The sequence below is a fragment of the Gnatocerus cornutus genome, chromosome 1 (assembly GCF_029298725.1).
Source record: "Gnatocerus cornutus isolate USDA-ARS CGAHR chromosome 1, icGnaCorn1.1, whole genome shotgun sequence".
Classification (NCBI taxonomy): domain Eukaryota; kingdom Metazoa; phylum Arthropoda; class Insecta; order Coleoptera; family Tenebrionidae; genus Gnatocerus; species Gnatocerus cornutus.
Window position 1 is genome coordinate 12319488 of NC_142233.1, and position 19375 is coordinate 12338862.

The following is a 19375-nucleotide window of genomic DNA, read 5'->3' on the forward strand; positions in this document are numbered from 1 at the left end:
CCTCTTACAGTAATGACTGCACTCGTTCGACAAAGCGACAATTATTCTCACCTTTCGTCACCACAAAAAGATCTGAAACAACGATCAATCAGGTGTAGTGCGCATTAAGAAAAAACTTCCTTTTCAAAGATCCCACATCTTATTATTCCAATTCTGCGTAGTCTGCTGTTCATTCTGCATAAGTAAACTCTTTGAATCCTCGCAGGAAGATGTGTAGGAGCAAAGCACAGATTTGATGATTACTCCGCCATCATGCGCAGCATTCCAATAGTGCGGTCGCGCCAAGAATTTTCTCCTCGGAATATTTCCTCTTCGTCTCTGAATTCATGCCGAGTACGGTAATTTTCTCAATATCCCTTGATATAATCGCCTAAAAATAAATACAACGAGACGCAAGCCCAGCCAATTTTATTTGTATTTGCCCCGTACGAATGAGGAAGCCGCTCTGGCAAAATTACCCCTCACTCAAGTATAATTTTATTAGGCTGGAAAATTCCAAAGTTTCGGGTAATCGCGTGTACATTCGGATGAAGCATCGCGTGCCCAAGTCCCAATTAAAAAGTTTAAGTGTTCCGTATCGCAACTGCTGTGCTTGTACTTAATAAATAACAAATGATACAAAATTGCTTCAATTTCCAAAGTTTCATATTGAAGGAATTCTTGATGGACCATTTACATTACAACATCGAATGAAAATTATACGCGAGCGTTTTAGGTTTTAGGAAAGTATTACTTAAATTTGAGCAACTCCACATTTCTCAAACTCGTTAACAAGTTGTCTGGAGAGACAGAGGGATATTGTCCCTTCTTGATGGTGGTCACGTGATGTTCTCAAAGTATATAGTACAAAACGGACTTGTTTGTGTAGTTCCGGATTATGCCCGGAAAATGTAATTAAATGGGAGTAGATATGTCAACAAAGACTGAAGATGATGTGCCAGCTTGGACGCTAGTTTGATTTTTAATAATAATAATAGCCTAAATGTGGAAAATAGTAGCTAAAACTGGTCGCAGAGACTAATCCAGCACGCGTGCTGAAATATAGGCCGTTCTGCCACTTGTTCTATAATATATTATTTTTTACGACTGTCTAGAAAAGTGTTGATTGTGAATCAGTTATCAGCGTTATCGTCCAGTGTTTATTTTGCTTGAATAAAGAAAAATGTGCAGTCGTAGAAAAAGTACAGTGTAAAACTCAGATAGAATGTATATTTTCTACTTGTATGAATTGACACACTCGAGGTTTGTACTCGTTAGAAATGGAGTACATTCAATGAAATTCAATTTTGGTTAGTTTTTCTCTGATTCTTTTGCTTCATCGCTTGGTGTTTCTACAATTTATAATTCCTATTGTATCCCTAATTTCTAGAGTGTCTCAAATGATCAGAAAAGTTGCAGAAAATCATAAAAAAATAAAAATTTTAGAGAAAGAGACTTAAAAACCAAAAATTTGAAAAAATTGCAGGATTGGGATAAATACAGAACGCTTTAAAAGTTTAAAAAACTTTTAGAAAATTGTAAATCTGGAAAAATATCCAAACTATGAAAAGTAGAACAAGTCGGAGAAAAACTCATACAAAATTGGGAATCTAAAATAGTCCTGTAATTTCAAGAAAAATTTAAATAACTCAATTAATTTAATAAACTTTCATATAACTTCAAGCAATTCTTAGGAATTTTTAAGACTTCTAATGAATTCTTTAATTTTGTATAAAATTAGGGAATTTCCGAGAGTTCAAAACTTTTTTTGTACTTTTCATACTTTTTTTTAAGAAAATTACTTTTTTAGGCAACTTAAACTAAAATTGAATTTTTAGGCCTCAAAAGCGGCCTAAAAGTAAGTCAACCATTTTTGGCCGATCTATGGTGGCGCCATCTATCCATAGTTTTGCATATTACATCCAGATACCGACATTACCCACAATTTTATAATTATTTGGGTAAAATCAAATCGACAAACTTCTGTAAAGTGCAACAAAGACGTATTTAATTATTGGAAATAAACATCTCTAGCAGTGCTGCTGCAACAACATCAAAATCAAATCTAATTTATACAAAATGTAAAGCTACACATGCCGAAACTGCAAATGCATGTAAATAAAGAAAATATGAACTTTTCTTAAGGATACATAAATATTTCCAATTATTCAGTCGTTATAAATGATTAAATCAATAAACCATAAATAAATTGTAAATCTTAAATAAATTGTAAATTTCTAAAAATTTGATCGCCTTGGCCACTAAAAAAAGGCTTGGCTAAAAAGTATTTTTTTGGTACACAAATGACTATGAGACGTATGGAGAATTTATAGAAATCCACTCAGTAAACAGTACGGCAAAGAATTTTAAGCATACAACGATTTTAAAAGCTAAACTAAATAAAGAACAGTATTAAATTAAAGAATCTAAGACTAGAAAAAAAAAATTAAAGTAAAATACAAAATTAAAAAAAAAGAAAAACGATCCACATTTATACAAAAACTCGAATTTAGATGTCATTTTATAAGCTTTTCCGTCGGCCGTTCAGTAATGACGGCATTAATGCACGATTTTTAGTCCAAAATTGTTCATTAATTGTCCTCAACACCAACAAACCATCTTTTTTGGAGTACTGGCGACCACATAGGCAATTTGGGTCTCTGTGTAATATACGAGTATGTTGGGGTCAGATCTGTTAAATATGGGAAAAACGACACTTGTGTGGGAATCGAACCTGAAATTTTTACTTTTGGGGGCAAAAAGTTTCGCATCTCTAGGCCATTTTTTCCATGCCAAATTTTTTTAATTATTTTTTAAATTATCTAGCACATAAATTTTTAATTTTTCTTCATTTTCTCAACATATCAGTCGACGGAAAAGTATTTTATCTAACTAGTTTGTTAATGAGGGATTAATAATCTCGATTTTTAAAAAATGCACTCACTATTCTCGTACGGTAAATCACTTCTATTGTTAATCGTTTTCATTAACCAACTTGTTCGTAAAATAACTGCCGACCGTTTAATTAATGGTCACTAATGCACGATTTTTGGTTTAAAAGCATTTATGAATGGCTCTCAATAATGAACATTTTTTTATGAAGTACAGTACTATTGTGTAATTGATACAAGTCTTTAATAAATTCTCCCCCCCATCTTCCTTAATTTTCTTGAAATATCTTTTACTGAAAAGTTTTATATTTAACTCGTTTTGGGAATGAATGACTATAATTATATTATAATCTCAATTTATAAACGTTTTTACTACGTTCGTGCGTTAAAACCTTTCGATTTCTAATTGCTTTTATTAATCAACTTTTTAGTTAAATAACCATTTGCGTCGACCGTTTGTTAATGATGGTCGAACATTGTACATTGATGACCCTCAATAATAGACTATTGTTATAATAATAACTACATAAAGCACTTTGTGCCACTATGCAATGGATAGATTTAGATAGAATGTGAAAAATATGAAAACTAGCGGTTTGATAGGGATTCAAAACGGAGACCGTTTGACTTTAGAGCTATTTTCTCTTGCCAAATTTTTAATTTTTTTTATATGCTCGAAAATTAATTTTTTTCGTAACCCACTTGTTTCGAGTTATTAGTATAAACATTTTGATGACACTGGCCGACAAAATATAAGTTAAAACATGTCGTCTTGGTAAAAATTAGTGTACCTAATGTAATTTTGATCGAAAAAAAATTTACAGAACGTCTAGTTTGTGAGATATGAACCAACAGCTAATTTGATTGCAGTAGCATCTAAGATCATTTCAAGATAATGTGCAAAATATTATGTAAATCGATGAAATCGTTGTTGGAAAATAAAGATTTTATGGTAAAATTTCGGAAACTAGATATTAATTTCTGTCGTTTTCATTCACCTAACTGTCTAGTAGCCTTAGTTCCAGATAAAAATAATTTGTTTTATAAAAAAAATATATGTAAGGTGAGTTATTACCCCTTTTACCATCGTGTTCAGGGGATCAAATTACATAAGAATATCAACTTTTTACGCCGACGACAAAAATCGTGTTTACCAGTGTTATTATTAATCGCCTTTATTAGTCAACTTGTTCGTTAATAGTGGGTATATTATGTAACAAGTTTTATAAATGTCACTTTAGTCACGAATTTATTTAGGCAGGAGCGGAGCGAGTGATTATAGCAGTTTAAAGCTTGTTACACACTTTACTTTTTCTAGTACGTTTAGAACCATCGAAATCACTACTCCATCAAATCAACTATTAATTTCATGGGTGGCTAACTTCAACTCGTGACTAAAATGTTGAAAATAGAAGTCAGAACAATGCAAAATCTGATATATTGAAATAAGTTGAGAAATGGAAAGAAAGGTAAACTACAACAAAAAAAAAAACAAAAATCATACAGTTTGCCCAAATCAAAAAAATCCGCGTAATTAAGAAAATACCGGAAAAATCCACAATCGAAACTATTTAAAAATACACAGAAAATGTAAGAACATTTGTAGGAACTAACTGTCCAAAAAAAGGAAAAAATAAAACCGAAAAATTAGTTTTATTATTACATGTACAAAACGCTCAGAGATATTTCATTAATGATTTCTTATACGTGGAAACGTGGAAAAGTCAAAAAACATTTTTAAAAAAATACACGAAAATTTTTAAAATTGTGAAAAATGAATTTAATAAAATAAAATTTAAAAATTTGAAAAATGAGAAGGGCCAAGGAATGTAAACAACAACAAAAACCAAAATTTTACTGGTTGTCGAAATGCTAAATTATCCACGGAGTTTAGAAAAATGCGGAAAAATTTACAACTGAAACCGTTTAAAAATACACGAAAAATCTAAGAAAATCTGTGAGAACTATCTGTCTAAAACAAAAAGATAAAAAATTCGAACGAAATCCAAAAAAATTTAAGAATTTAAAAATGAGATTCAAAGGGAGTCTGTTTAAAACGTACATTCAAATTTTTAAGAATTAGAACCTAGGAAACCTGTAAAAACAGAGTAGGTACAAATTATTGCAAAAATTATCACGCGAAGGCAAAAATTCAAATTTCATTAATTATTTTCACGATGATTGATTAAATAATTAAGCGCGTCTTAAATGTTTTATTTTATTTGCTGTGGAGCTATTCAAACTCTACAAAACTACCATTACTTCCTCATTAAAACTTTCTTATTTCATTTAAAAACTTAGCCATAGCTTCCATTAGTTTGATGCAAACTGCATAAATTCATATCTGCTACGACTTGTTGAAGTTTTAAGCCAGGCGTGCGTTAATTCTTTGTATTTTTTTTTCAGTTCCGCCTCAAAAACCGACTATTATAGACGAACGAGGTAAAGAAGTTCCATCTCTGGCGGGGCCCTACGAAGAAGGAGGAGACATGAAATTAACTTGTATTGTTAGCGGGGGTGAGTTGAAATTCTCTTTTCAACAGGGCGGTATTGATTTTTATTCGCAATTTTATTTCTTCAGTGCACAGAGTCCCATCGCCGTTATTAGCAATACTAATTTATATGATAGCGTAAAAAGAGATCACCCGGGCTTTATTAAGTTCGAGGACATTTCTGTTGATTTACGATATTACCAATTATTGTTTGGTTCGTGGCTGTTGTTGACCCATAACCGTTATTTTTTACATCGGTCTTCATTCATTAAGAGAAGCACTGAACTGGTGAAAGTTCAAGCGTTTTCTGTAATAATCGAAGCGCGCTGATTCGTAATGAAAGCTTTGGAACAGTATTATTAAAACAATTTTCCGCCGGAATAAAGCGAACGAACTCATCGGTTACTGTTGGAATTGACGATTTTTATTGTCGCCGAGGGAGAACACCTCTAATAAAAACTGTAATATGGAAGTCATAAAAAATAGAATCGATTACTTGTGAAGTTAAGTAGACGGCAGCGCGCGGTACCACCACAAATTCGGTGGAAATTTGGGGGCTTTTTGATCGGGTTTCTAGACAATTAGTTAGAAAACCGGTTGGGAGGAAACGGAATTTTATGCGCGATCGGAGAACATCTATCAGTTTTATATTATAATGGAAATTATATATCAGATTCCAAGTCGAGATTCAGCGGAAAATTCCAGACGCGTAATGGTGAAAATATTTTCTTGTTGCCAATTTAGTGATTTTATTCATCTTTAAAGGTGTAATTTAGTTATTTGTTATTACGGCAAACTGTATGTATGTAGGTAGAATTATCGGTATTTTGGCCATCGAGTGAAATTTTAGGAAATGCAATCTTAAATTAATATTGAACGCCATAGAAAAACGAGGTCCACGAAAAAAACGAGATCCAGAGATTTCCGTGGGCCACCTACTAAAACTTTATAACTACTGCATTTTTTGTTCGAAAATTTTTCTGTTTAGTACAGTTATAGAAGAAGTAATAACCTTCTCAAATTTAATTGTCATAACTTATAAACTGAGAAAGATACAAATGTTATTAACAAAAATTCGAAAATTTCTGGTTTATTCTAAAATAAAATTTTCTAAAATCTCTATTTTGTTCTAGTAATTTGTAGTCTGGTGCCGTTAATGAACACTTTAGAAATAGTAACTTCCATAAGTTTCATTGTCATAACTTGAAAACTAACTCAGATACGAATTTTAATGGGAAAAAGTCGAAAATATTTTGTTCGTTTTAATGTAAATCTTTCTAAGATCTTTATTTTTTGTTTTAAAATTTTGCAGTTTGGTACAGTTATGGAACACCTGAGAAATATTAGCCTTCTCAAATTTCATTGTCATAACTTATAAACTGAGAAAGATACAATTTTTAATAACAAAAATTCGAAAATTTCCGGTTCGTCCTAAACTAAAATTTTCTAAAATCTCAATTTTGTTCAAAATATTTGTAATGTGGAGTCGTTAATGAACACTTTAAAAATAGTAACTTTCCTAAATTTTTATTGTCACAACTTAAAAACTAACTCAGATACGAATTTCAATAGGAAAAAGTCGAAAATATTTGGTTGTTTTAAAGTAAAACTTTCCAAAATCTTTATTTTTTGTTCTAAAATTGTGCAGTTTGGTACAGTTAATAAACACTTTAGAAATAGTAACCTTTCTGAATTTTATTGTCTTAGTTTTAAAACTAACAAAAACGCTAATTTTAGTAGAATAAACTCGAAAATTTGTGGTTTGTCGTAAAATAAAATTTTCTAAAATCTCTATTTTGTTCAAAATATTTGTAATGTGGAGTGGTTAATGAACACTTTAGAAATAGTAGCTTCCTCAAATTTCAATTTGATAACTTAAAAACTAACTCAGATACGAATTTTAATGGAAAAAAGTCGAAAATTTCTGGTTCGTCTTAAAATAAAAATTTCTAAAATTTTCTAAAAGATTTCTAAAATCTCTATTTTCTTCTAAATATTTGTAGTTTGATGGCGTTAATGAACACAAAAATAACAAAAATTCGAAAATTTCTGGTTCGTCCTTAAATAAAATTTTCTAAAATCTCTATTTTGTTCCTATAATTTGTAGTCTGGTGTCGTTAATGAACACTTTAGAAATAGTAACTTCCATAAGTTTCATTGTCATAACTTAAAAACTAACTCAGATACGAATTTTGATGGAAAAAAGTCGAAAATATTTAGTTCGTTTTAATGTAAAACTTTCTAAAATCTTTATTTTTGGTTCTAAAATTTTGCAGTTTGGTACAATTATGGAACACTTGAGAAGTATTAACCTTCTTAAATTTCATTGTCATAACTTATAAACTGAGAAAGATACACATTTTAATAACAAAAATTCGAAAATTTCTGGTTCGTCCTAAAATAAAATTTTCTAAAATCTCAATTTTGTTCAAAATATTTGTAATGTGGAGTCGTTAATGAACACTTTAGAAATAGTAACTTCCTCAAATTTTATTATCATAACTTAACAACTAACTCAGATACGAATTTTAATAGGAAAAAGTCGAAAATAAATATTTGATTCGTTTTAAACTAAAACTTTCTAAAATCTTTATTTTTGGTTCTAAAATTTTGCTCTTTGGTACAGTTATGGAACACCTGAGAAATATTAACCTTCTCAGATTTCATTGACATAACTTATGAACTGAAAAAGATACTAATTTTGATAACAAAAATTCGAAAAAATTTTTGTTAGTCCTAAAATAAAATTTTCTAAAATTTTTATTTTGTTCTAAATGTTTGTAGTCTGGTGCCGTTAATGAACACTTTAGAGATAGTAACTTCGTCAAATTTTATTGTCATGACTTAAAAACTGACTCAGATACGATTTTTAATGAGAAAAGTCGAAAATATATGGTTTGTTTTAAAATAAAATTTTCTAAAATCTTTAATTTTTTTTCTAAAATTTTGCAATTTGGTACAGGTAATAAACAATTTAGATATAATAACCTGCCTGAATTCTATTGTCATAGTTTTAAAACTAACAAAGACCCGAATTTTAGGAAAAATACTCGAAAATTTGTAGTTCGTCCTAAAATGAAACTAAAATCTGCATTTTTTGATCTAAAATTTTACGTTTTAGTACAGTAAATGAAAACCTTAGACGTAGTATCGTCCCCAAAGTCGTTCATAAAAAAATGTTCTAAAAATTCTGAAAAAAAATTTTTGTGAATTGGTACATTGTACATTTGTTTTTACAATGAAAATAAAAATTTTAAATTATTTTTTTCTTCGGACAAAATTTTTGTAAATTGTCAATTTTCGTAATGTCTAAAGTAATAAACTAATTTTTAAAGAGTTGAATCATACATGCAAAATACAGGGTCTTAAAAATTTTGGTTCCATTTTTATTAAGTTGGTCAGACAATTAAATAAAAATTTCTAAAAGCTACAAGTCCTTAGCATCTCAAACTTTGTAAATCCAAAAATGTCAAAAATTGAAGTCAGGAGTCTTAAAAATCTAAAGAATCTTAGAAATAAGAAAAAAACTTTTTAAGCATCTACAAAATAAAAGATCCCGAGGTTTACAAAACGACTTTGAATGATCTGGAAAAACCTGAATGCTTGAAGGACTTTAATGTCTAAAAAATAGGCGGTTGGCAAAGGATCTGCCTAACCAGAAGGGCCGAAATATTTGACAAAAACTAATTCTTTAAGTTTGAAACTAAAAAGAAGAAAAAAAAAATAAAGACAAATTAATTTAAAACAATTATTACCAATCGCTTGAGAACATGTCAGTATATCGTATCCTTTTGAACTGGGAAATTAATTTTTTTTCTAACATGTAGGTAACGAAAAGCAAATTTTGGGTTGCCTCTATTAACCTACATACAGGGTGGCCCATCTAAGACTTTCGGGCTCAATATCTTTGTTATTTATGAACGGATTTTTCCAAAATTTAAAATATAATTTCTTGAATAGGTAAGGATGATATGACATTACCAGCGTCATCCTTGTCTTAAAAATGTTAATTTTACTTGTCTTAGTTTAAATTTTAATTAGTTAAAAGTTATGTCATTTTATAAAACAGCAATAATTATACGCGTGTGCCAAAAATCAACCGTCTAGCAAGTCAAGTTGCCGAGAAAAAGACAAAAAAGGACCTCAACATTTCCAAAAGATACTAACTGATAGTCGGCTATGAAACAATTGACTTCTACAGCGAGTTTAGATTTTGGACATCCCTGACTTGTTGATGAATCCGTGACATTCATGACATTTGTGACATTCATTTGAGGTTATGTTTATTTTTGAGCATTATGATGAGGACTATTGATTTAAACATGCACATTCACGATTTTTTATCTCGATCTTTTAGTAACTAATCACAATGCATTGAACCGAGCATCGTTTCTCGACATTTGTGATATTTCTCGTTCGAGGTTATGTTTACTTTTAAGCATGATGATGAATATCATTCATTTAAACTTGCGCAGAACGATTTATCCCGATCTTTTGAAATTGAAAACTAATCACAATGCATCAGACAGCGTTTTGGTGCAAAAATTTCATAGGCACAAGGAAATGTGAGCGAAAAACTTGTTGAAAGTTGGTCGTCCAGAAAAATGATTGCAGAATGGTTCGTTATGAGGTGCAACTAGTATTCACGACTTCTTTAGCACTGTCACAGGTTTATTGGAAATGGAAATTCAGTGACACGTATGCAGTGAAGCGATTTGACTCATTTATGATTGCATTTGCGTTAAAACAGTACTCTCATTTATGATGGAGACAGAATTAGATGATCACAATACTTTACTTTGATTAACAAATAATTTGTTACAAGGTATTTTATTGTAAGGTACAAAGTTTTAACAGTGAATAAACTATACCAGTGACAATTATAGCAATGTAACACCATATTTTCTACAATAGTAATGAACGAATGTACAAAAATTTACAAATGTATCAGATATTTACACTGTTACAACATGTCTCTGTACTTTGAACATTTATAACAAGTGCAAATAATGCTGGAATATTGTAAGCGTTTGGTCACTGCCATTTTGCTTGTTGGCGATGCGATGAGATTTGGCTTTTTTTTACTAGCAACTCATTTCTTGAACTTTCTTGTAACGAAATGGACACAAACAATTAGGGGCAGCATAAGTTTTTGGATATGTTCTGTGATGGCGAAGAATGAATTTGAAGCCCCTTGGTCCGAGCAAATCGCTTGTCGCTTTCAACTGGAACAATTGCTTCGATGATACTAGTCATTTTCCTTCGCTGAACACTTACCATGTAATGTTGCGGCGACTCTTCATCGAATTCATCAACAAGCAGGGTTTTGCACTTTTAGCAGCTTGGTTACTGTCCGTCAAACATATCCACCCATGTTAGAAGAATCCAAGTGGCATAGTCGTTCATGGTGGTCAACAACACCGTCCAGAACGTTCTGCAATCGTTCTTAATGCTTGCAGCAGGGTACGATAGGGTGTCAATAAGAGTCCTTTACATGTTTTCATCTTTTGGCGGTTCATTGAGAAAAAACAGGTTCAATATTGAAAGTAACAGTCCGTGTTGAAGTACTGCATCATTTTCAGTGTGTTGCTTTCAGTCTTGTTCGTCTTTTTTCACTCGTCCAAGTTATTAATTGGTTGTTTAAAGAATTATCCCATTGAAAGAGTCGACCGACGATACTTTGTTAGAAATATCATGTGTGCAATTTTCATTAGAACGCAGTTATAAATGATGTTCATTGTCATTTTGTTTCATTTTTTTCTTGCACTACTTCTTTGACTCGTTATTCTTTCTTAGTGAGAAATTGTCTTGATACCGTGCAAGCACATTTTTTATATGATAATAGAGGGGGTATAGTGGTCCTAGATCGTTAGGTAGTTCGCAAGGTTTGTTGAAGCAACAAATACAAGTCGCAACATCATGCACCATATTCAGTTCGAAAACACGAATCTGAAATATCAGATGTAAACAGTGTTCCTACAATTTGCAATGACCTTAGAAAATGTAACTCACTATTATGGGTTTTTGGTGATCCAAAACCGCTTAGTTGTCGGTAAGTTCATGTATCTGATTTCTATATTACTTATACGTCTTGGTATCATTAGTTGGTTTCCTATTCAAAGTTTCATTTGCTAATCTTTCGAAACGGAATATTAATGGTACTGTACGACCAATTTGGACTTGAAAAAACTTTCTTGATAACACCTTTTAGCATGGCGGTCTTGAAAGTGTGCAGAATTGTGCCTACATTTGTCGATTCGACTTTGTTTCTACAAATCATAATTGAAACATACGAATTTATTAGTCGCATAGCCACTAAATACCACAAAACTCCGTTTTGACATGGGTAAGCTTGTCTTTGTCGTTGCTCCTGTAGGTTCTAAGCCACTCAACGATACAGCATTCTTCGTTACTTTTGCATACCAACTATACCGACTGCACCAGCATTTTTCGATAGCAGCACTACGTCCTAGATTTCATACGTATTGTGAACCAATTTTGACTTCTTGACTACGGCAGTTCACATATTGGAGCTTCGAGCTTAATCTACTTTGGATTAATGACATTATTAAACAAAAGAAAAATGTTAAAAGTATCTAGTACCATACATTTTATAGGCGCGGTAAAGAAGTTTGCCGAAAAAGGATGAAATCAGCTAATTCTGTCTCCATCATAATTGAAATAACTGTTTTAACGTAAATGCAATCATAAATGAGTCAAATCGCTTCACTGCATACGTGTCACTGAATTTCCATTTCCAATAAACCAGTGACATTTCTAAAGAAGTCGTGAATTCTAGTTGCACCTCATAGCAAACCAATCTGCAATCATTTTTCTGGTGATAACCAACTTTCAACAAGTTTTTTTACTCACATTTCCTTGTGCCTACGCATTTTTTGCACCAAAACGTTGTCTGATACATTGTGATTAGTTTCCAATTTCAAAAGATCGAGATAAATCGTTCTGCGCAAGTTTAAATCAATGATTTTCATCATCATGCTCAAAAGTAAACATAACCTCAAATGAGAAATATTACAAATGTCAAGAACGTCACTGACGTCAGCGATTATTGACAGACCGAACGCAGGGATGTCCAAAATTGGGCGTGGGAAATTATTTTTTTCATAGCCGACTATGATTTTGCATCTTTTGGAAATGTTGAGGGTCTTTTTTCTCTTTTTCTCGGCAACTTGACTAGCTAGACGGTTAAGTTTTGGCACACTCGGATAATTATTGATGTTTTATAAAATGACATAAATCTTAACTAATTAAAATTTAAAATAAGACAAGTAAAATTAACATTTTTAAGACAAGGATGACGCTGGTAATGTCACATCATCCTTACCTATTCAAGAAATTATATTTAAAAATTTTTTAAAATCCGTTCATAAATGACAAAGATATTGAGCCCGAAAGTCTTAGATGGGCCACCCTGTATATACAGGTGTTTTTGAAATAAATGTACAAAAAGACAGAAGTACTTTCTTGTCACAAATTAAGGTTATTAAGAGAAACAAGTTTTAGTAAAAATATTTTGTTTTGTTGTTTTGATATAAAATTACACAAATAATAAAACTAAATATTAAAAGAATAAAACTAAAAAACAAACTATGAAGAAAACAGGGAAACAAAAACTTAAATACTGAAGTATGAAAAATGTATTTTAATAGAACTCTAAAAACTGCTGCAAATACTAAACGTTGAGGAACGCTGTAAAATATGGATTCTGAAACAATTTCATTATATTCATGGAATGTTGCAGGTCATAAAACCAGACAAGAACCTTTGTTAGGTTGTAGTAGTGCTCCAATTTGTTTGACGCATAAATATTTAAATATGTACAAAAGCTCCGCTCACTCTACGACTACTAGTGCAACATCTAAAACTTTAAGTGAGTACTTACATAATTAATTGAATTTCTAATAGAAGTTGGCAGATTTCAATTCTAGAGACATGTTAAATCGCTACTCCCAAGACACATTATAGTTTGAACAACAATAACAACAAACTCTGGCAGTTGGAGCGTCCTCAATCACTCCGAGAAAAAAGAGAAAAATAAAAACTTCAATCAATTCTTTCTCATGAGCTACCAAATTTCTTGTGTCAGCAACACTTGGCGATTTAAAACAAGGAAATAAATTACTTTTAAACTCACTCTAACGGGACTCATATGTAACAGAGAACGGAAAACAAATAAAAACGAGACTGAGGAAAGTGCGAATCGTTCAGTTCACTTTGGAATGCAAAACGGACATGGGAAAAGACTAGCAGAATGGATGAGAGAAAATACAAGAAAGGCTCTTGTGCACTTTAAAAGCAAATAGGTGTAGATATTCAGTTTAGAAACTTGCTTTCTTATTGTTTTCCCCTGGTTAAGTTGATCAAAAACCACGACGGGAAATAAATAGTTTTTAACGAACAAGTTCGTTAATAAAGGCGATTAATAATAATTCTGATATTTTAAGCTTAATATACGCAAGTCACAATACGTTATGTTTTGTCTTCTTGTAAAAGAGAAACTTAATATTATCTGATCTAAAATTGCTTTCGGTTGGACCTGAAAAATCGTTTATTAATGAACTCTCTCAAAAATCGTGCAATAATAAAGTTTCCTATGCAATTCACACATTATAATTTCGAAAGTAAATTAAATTAGTCATACTTATTTCAGTGAAATAAAAATGAAAATTGAAAAAATATGGAGGTAGATAAAATGTTCTATTGTACACGCATATTAGGAAGCCATTTTTGCACTCATATAATTTAAACCTCGCCTTCGGCTTGTTTGCAGATTATACAGCTATTATTGCACTAGTATGATTTAAGCCTCGCTTTTGGCTTGAGTTTTAATTCTCATAGTCGGGCAATAACAGCTTCATAATAGGCTTGTGAATACTAAAAAATCGTGTAATTAATTAATGACGTTTATTAACGTTTATTAACGAACGGTGTACGAAAAAGTATTATTTTTATTAAAAGATTCTCAAAATAGATTTTGCTTTATCTACTTGTAGAAGAGTAATTTAATTTCACAGTTCCAAATTTGGCAATTTTGATAGAGCTAACTCAAACTTATGTAAATTGCTTTGCGGTTGTACATAAAAAATCGTTTATTAATGAACTACCAAAAATCGTACAATACAAGGACCTTTGGGCAATGGGTATTTAAATGGAGGTAAAGTGAACCATGGAAAGAAATGTCAATTTACCTTTTAATACTACCTTTTTAATTGTAACTAAATAATTTAAACATTGAAATTTTGTAAGTTAATTAAATTAGTCATACTTATTTCAGTCGTAATCAAAAATAAGAAATATAGACGTAGAAAAAATATTGTATTGTAGACGCATACTATAAAGCTATTATTGCACTGGTATGACTAAAACCTCGCCTTCAGCTCGAGGTTTAATTTTCATTGACGTGCAATAATAGCTTCATACTGTGCTTGTGATATAATATTTCATAAATAACTTTGCATAAGTGTAAAAGTCCAGAGGTGTTTTTTCATATCTTTGTAAGTGTAAACGAAATTGTCTTATGCGGTCGCCAGTACAGTAATACTAAAAAATCCTGCATTAATGACCCTCATTAACGAACGGTGGACGAAAAAATACCATTTTTATGGGTATATTCTCAAAATTTTCCAAAATACGCTTTTTTTATCTACTTGTTAGACAGAAATTTAATTTCACAGTTAAGAAGCAGGCGATTTTGAGAGAGTTAATCCAAATTTATCCAAATTGCTTTGCAATTATACAAAAAAAACATATATTTATGAACTACTAAAAATCGTGCAATTATGAAGCTTTTAATGCAAATATGAAGTGCGTCGGCTCTGATTGGCTAAAACACATATAGTAATAACCATAGGGCAATGTTTCTTCAAAAAGCGTATAGTGGGCCATAAAAAAACTCAATTTACCTTTTAATAAAACATTTTAATTGTACCTAAACAATTCTCACAATAAAATTTCGTAAGTAAATTAAATTATTCATACTTATTTCAATGAGCGGACGTACCTAAATAAGAATTAAAAATATAGACGTAGAAAAAATGTTGTATTGTACTCGCATATTAAAATCCATTATTGCACTGGTATCATTTAAACCTCGCCTTCGGGTCGAGTTAAAATTCTCATCGTCAAGCAATAATAGCTTTATAATACGCTTGCAAAATGATATACTATAACGTACAAATTGACATGAGCGTTTCTTTCATATCTTTGTATGTGTGAATCAAATAGTCTTAAATGAGTGCTTTAATGGCCTTATAAACGTGGTTTTTATATTATTTTTCCAAATTTGTTCTTGTCACAGAGCTATTTTTGCTATTTTCGCATTTGTTTTCAGTGCTAGAATATCCATTTCGATATGGAATGTTAGAATAACTTTGTTTTTATAGCAACGTTTAAAATGTTTAAAATACAAATTGGGAAAAAAATGTAAAAAACAATCTTACCATTTCAAAGTTTAAAAAAAATAGAATTTAAAGTGTTAATAAAATCTTAGCTTGTAGAATCTAAAAAAGTAAGATCTAAAGAATATTTAAACTAAATAGGAAATTTTCGAGGAATCTACTTTCAAAATATCTATAAACCTACAAAAAATTATTTTTTTTTGCAGAATTTTGAAAGCCAAACATTGAATAGAATTTAATAAAGAAACATAAGTATACAGGGTCCGGCAACACTTGTGTCCACCCCCAAAATCATCTTTAATTTTAAAGATAAAGTTTTCAAAATTTGCAAACGCTCACAGCTAACAAAGCTCTAGAAGCTGACGCAAAAATTTGTTTTTTATCACTGATAGTTTTGGCGTCGCGACGTCTTAAAAATGTAATTTTTAGGTAATTGTGAGGGTTTTTGATATCAACCCCTAATTTAATTTTTTTTCAATATAAATATGTTTAAAATATTTCAGTTATTAGGGGTCGATTTCAAGTGTGACTTGCGATACTGTAAATCCCATTTGCAACATAGCAACGCCAATCACATTGCTCATACCTTGGCAACGGTTGCAAATTTGCGTTAACGCAGTGACTTAAAATCGACCCGTCAGTTTCCAACTTCATTACGTCAAAATTGGGAATTACGTTTACACCCATCTGTCAACATCTTGTGTTACAAATGACATTTATTCATTGGCTCCCTTTAGATTGTAACAAAAGTCTTACTTGGTGAAATTGTCGCTTTGTCGATGTTAATTAACGATTTCTGGTGTCCATAAAGTGCAATATGCCCGTGTTCATCAAAATTAACTTTTATAAAAGTGATTAAAGTGGCTTGTGAAATTTTGGTGTAAACGTAGTTTGCACGTAGTCATAATTTTGAAAACTAACTTGATAAAGCAGCGTTTTTTTCGCAAATTTTAAACACAATTTGTATTTGATTTAAAACAAAAACTTAAATATTTGTGTTACAGTTATGTCGAAAAAATTTGAATTCGCGAATATTTCCGGAAAAACTCAAAAATCGCTTAAAATTATACTTCTTAGGCGTCGCGATGCCAAACAAACCGTGATATGTCGCGTTTAGAGCTTCGTCAACTGTGAGCGTATGCAAATTTTCCAAATTTTGTTTTTAAAATTAATGACGATTTTGGGGGTGGACTCAAGTGTTGCCGCAGCCTGTATAGTCGCCAGTGCGGTAAGACCAAAAATCGTGCATTAATGACCCTCATAACGCACGGTGGACGAAAAAGTCTCGTTTTCACGTATTGATTACTGAAATCTATTCGAAATAAGGCATAAAAGCACCAGTCCGATTTTCTGGCAGCCGGGTCTGGAAGCGCAGTGAAATATGGTTTACGCCCCATTACACCTCTCGACGCTGTTTTGCCTTTTAATCCAGAGGGCAACTGTTATCAGAAGTTTGTATTGTTGGAGGTGAGCTCAGTGTTATCTCCGGAACGGCAATAAGTAGTTGCATTTTACGAGATTAAATCTTGCTGTGTCTTTCCTAACAATGACACTAATGGAGGATGCAAATTCAAGTTGTAAGGTTCTCTCCTCGAGTTTATAGTTCTGGTAGTGACAGCGGAATCAACAGTAACGAGCGAGATGAGATAAATTCGACACCGTTTCTTGCAAAGCTAATGTGCCAAAAGAGGTTTATGGGAATTTAAAGCGAGAGATAAATCTAATTTCTTTAAGGTTGATCTGCTAAAAACATAACAGTCAATTTCAGTTTCGAAGCAATTATGCATCGGTCTCACTCGTCTCACTTCTGGATAGGTAAAGTTTGGGGATGGTCAAATCGACGGTCAGATCATAAAATAGTAAATAAACCATAAATCTAAGAGAGAAGAAATGCAGCACTAGTTTGAAAGTTCTTTGCACCAATATTTCACAAACAAAAAAGAGACACATTGTTTAAAACAAATGTTGTAAGTTTTGCTTACATAATAAGCAAAATTAGTTTTAAGTGTTGATTAAAGGAGAATTTGAAATAGTAATAAAACTTATAAAAAAAAATAATATAATGAAAAAAAAACAAAAAAAGAACACAAAAAAATAAAAAACTACAAAACTAAAAAAAATCTACTAAAACAAAAACAAAATATAAAGAAAAAAATAAAAATATACAGAAAAAAACATGAAAAGTTTACAAAAACAAAAACCCAAAAATATGTGAAAAGCCGACTAAAGGCATGTCTTTACCATTTCGGGTAACATGACATATAAAAGTCTTATAGTTTGATTAACATTGCATTACAAAATTCTTCATCCTTGAAAATAATATCATATAAACATCCCTTTGGAGTCCAAACTATGAAAAAACAGTATTTTTTCCTAGTAACTAGCAATCGTCCTTCGAATTTGATAAAAATACTGATGGTTTTTGTTTAGTGAAATCGGGTTTGCTCCAGTGATCAAACAAAATTCGATTTTTTTGCAACAATTGCCTCCTGCGGTGTCAAATTTTCAAGCCCATCGTCGTCTATCAGCCCATCTGGTGAGGCTGCCCAAAATGGATTGTTCTGACATATGAAGAGTCCATCAAGTGGGGTGAAAATCCACAGTGAATGTCCAGGTTCATATTTTTTAGTTGTTCTGGACAACATCCTTTCGCCTTTTCTTCTAATAACTTCTAACAGCTTTGGGTTCGTTTTCAATGCTATAAAACGTGTGTATTTGTTACCCGAAAATTTGATTTCTATTATTCATGCTGCCACCTTCGCTCTACTTGTCGCGGTTTACAAATTCTACCAAAATTACTGGCCGTCAGTCTTTTTTCTCGTTCACAGTGCCACAAAACACTGTTTCTTTGATCCGTTGTGACCAATGAAATATTTAAAACTTTTTTCGGTGTTTTCCGCAAGTCATTTAAAAATTTCATTTTCATTTTCTCAAAATTAAATCTTTTTAATACTCAAAAAGGTAGAATTAAAGTTTTCTATCCACGCTTACGGGACGAAAACTGACCACTTTTCTTATCAAATTTGGAATTAAGAATAGATCAAGAGTGGCAATGATTTTTTTGATTTTTAATTTGATAATGCACCCGCCTTCGCCCGGAAATCGAACTGCATTCATTAATAAAGTTAGTAAAAAGTTAGTTGACCATAATTATGCTGTAAATCAACAAATCGCCACACAAAAGAAAATAATTACGTAGCAATAACCTTAATTGAGGGTTTTACACTGAGGGTCGTCTTTGCCTGAGGCGAAAGAAAAAGACAGACACCATTCCGAAATCGCTAAAATTTCAAAAGTTTAACCAAAACTACAGCCGCCCTAATTAATAAATTGACTTTTTTCTTGCACCAATCGATTTGTTTTGAAAATGTGTAGCGCTGTTACTAAGTCCATTTTTAATAAAGAAAAATAAAATTTTCTAAAATCGAAAAAAAATATTTATAAAACCAAGATCTAAATCTCATAGGGTAACGTCACTACAATTTTTTGTGCTCTTTCAAACACAAAAAACCGCATCTAAATAGCTCTTTTCGTTTTCGTACAATTTTGTACGAATAATTTTGAAACGTCCTATCTTCAAATACGGATAGTTCAA

The 19375-nt window shown here is 31.4% G+C and overlaps 1 protein-coding gene across 3 annotated transcripts in view; it reads left to right on the forward strand.

The window, feature by feature from the left end:
• The window catches only part of side-VI (sidestep VI transmembrane protein), a 481913-nt gene that overhangs the window by 355927 nt on the left and 106611 nt on the right, over positions 1–19375 (forward strand). For all 3 annotated transcript variants that reach the window (XM_088044224.1, XM_088044994.1, XM_088045766.1), the window contains exon 5: positions 5277–5387. In XM_088044224.1, coding sequence (XP_087900350.1) covers positions 5277–5387 — 111 coding nt within the window. The remainder of the gene's footprint in view (positions 1–5276; positions 5388–19375) is intronic.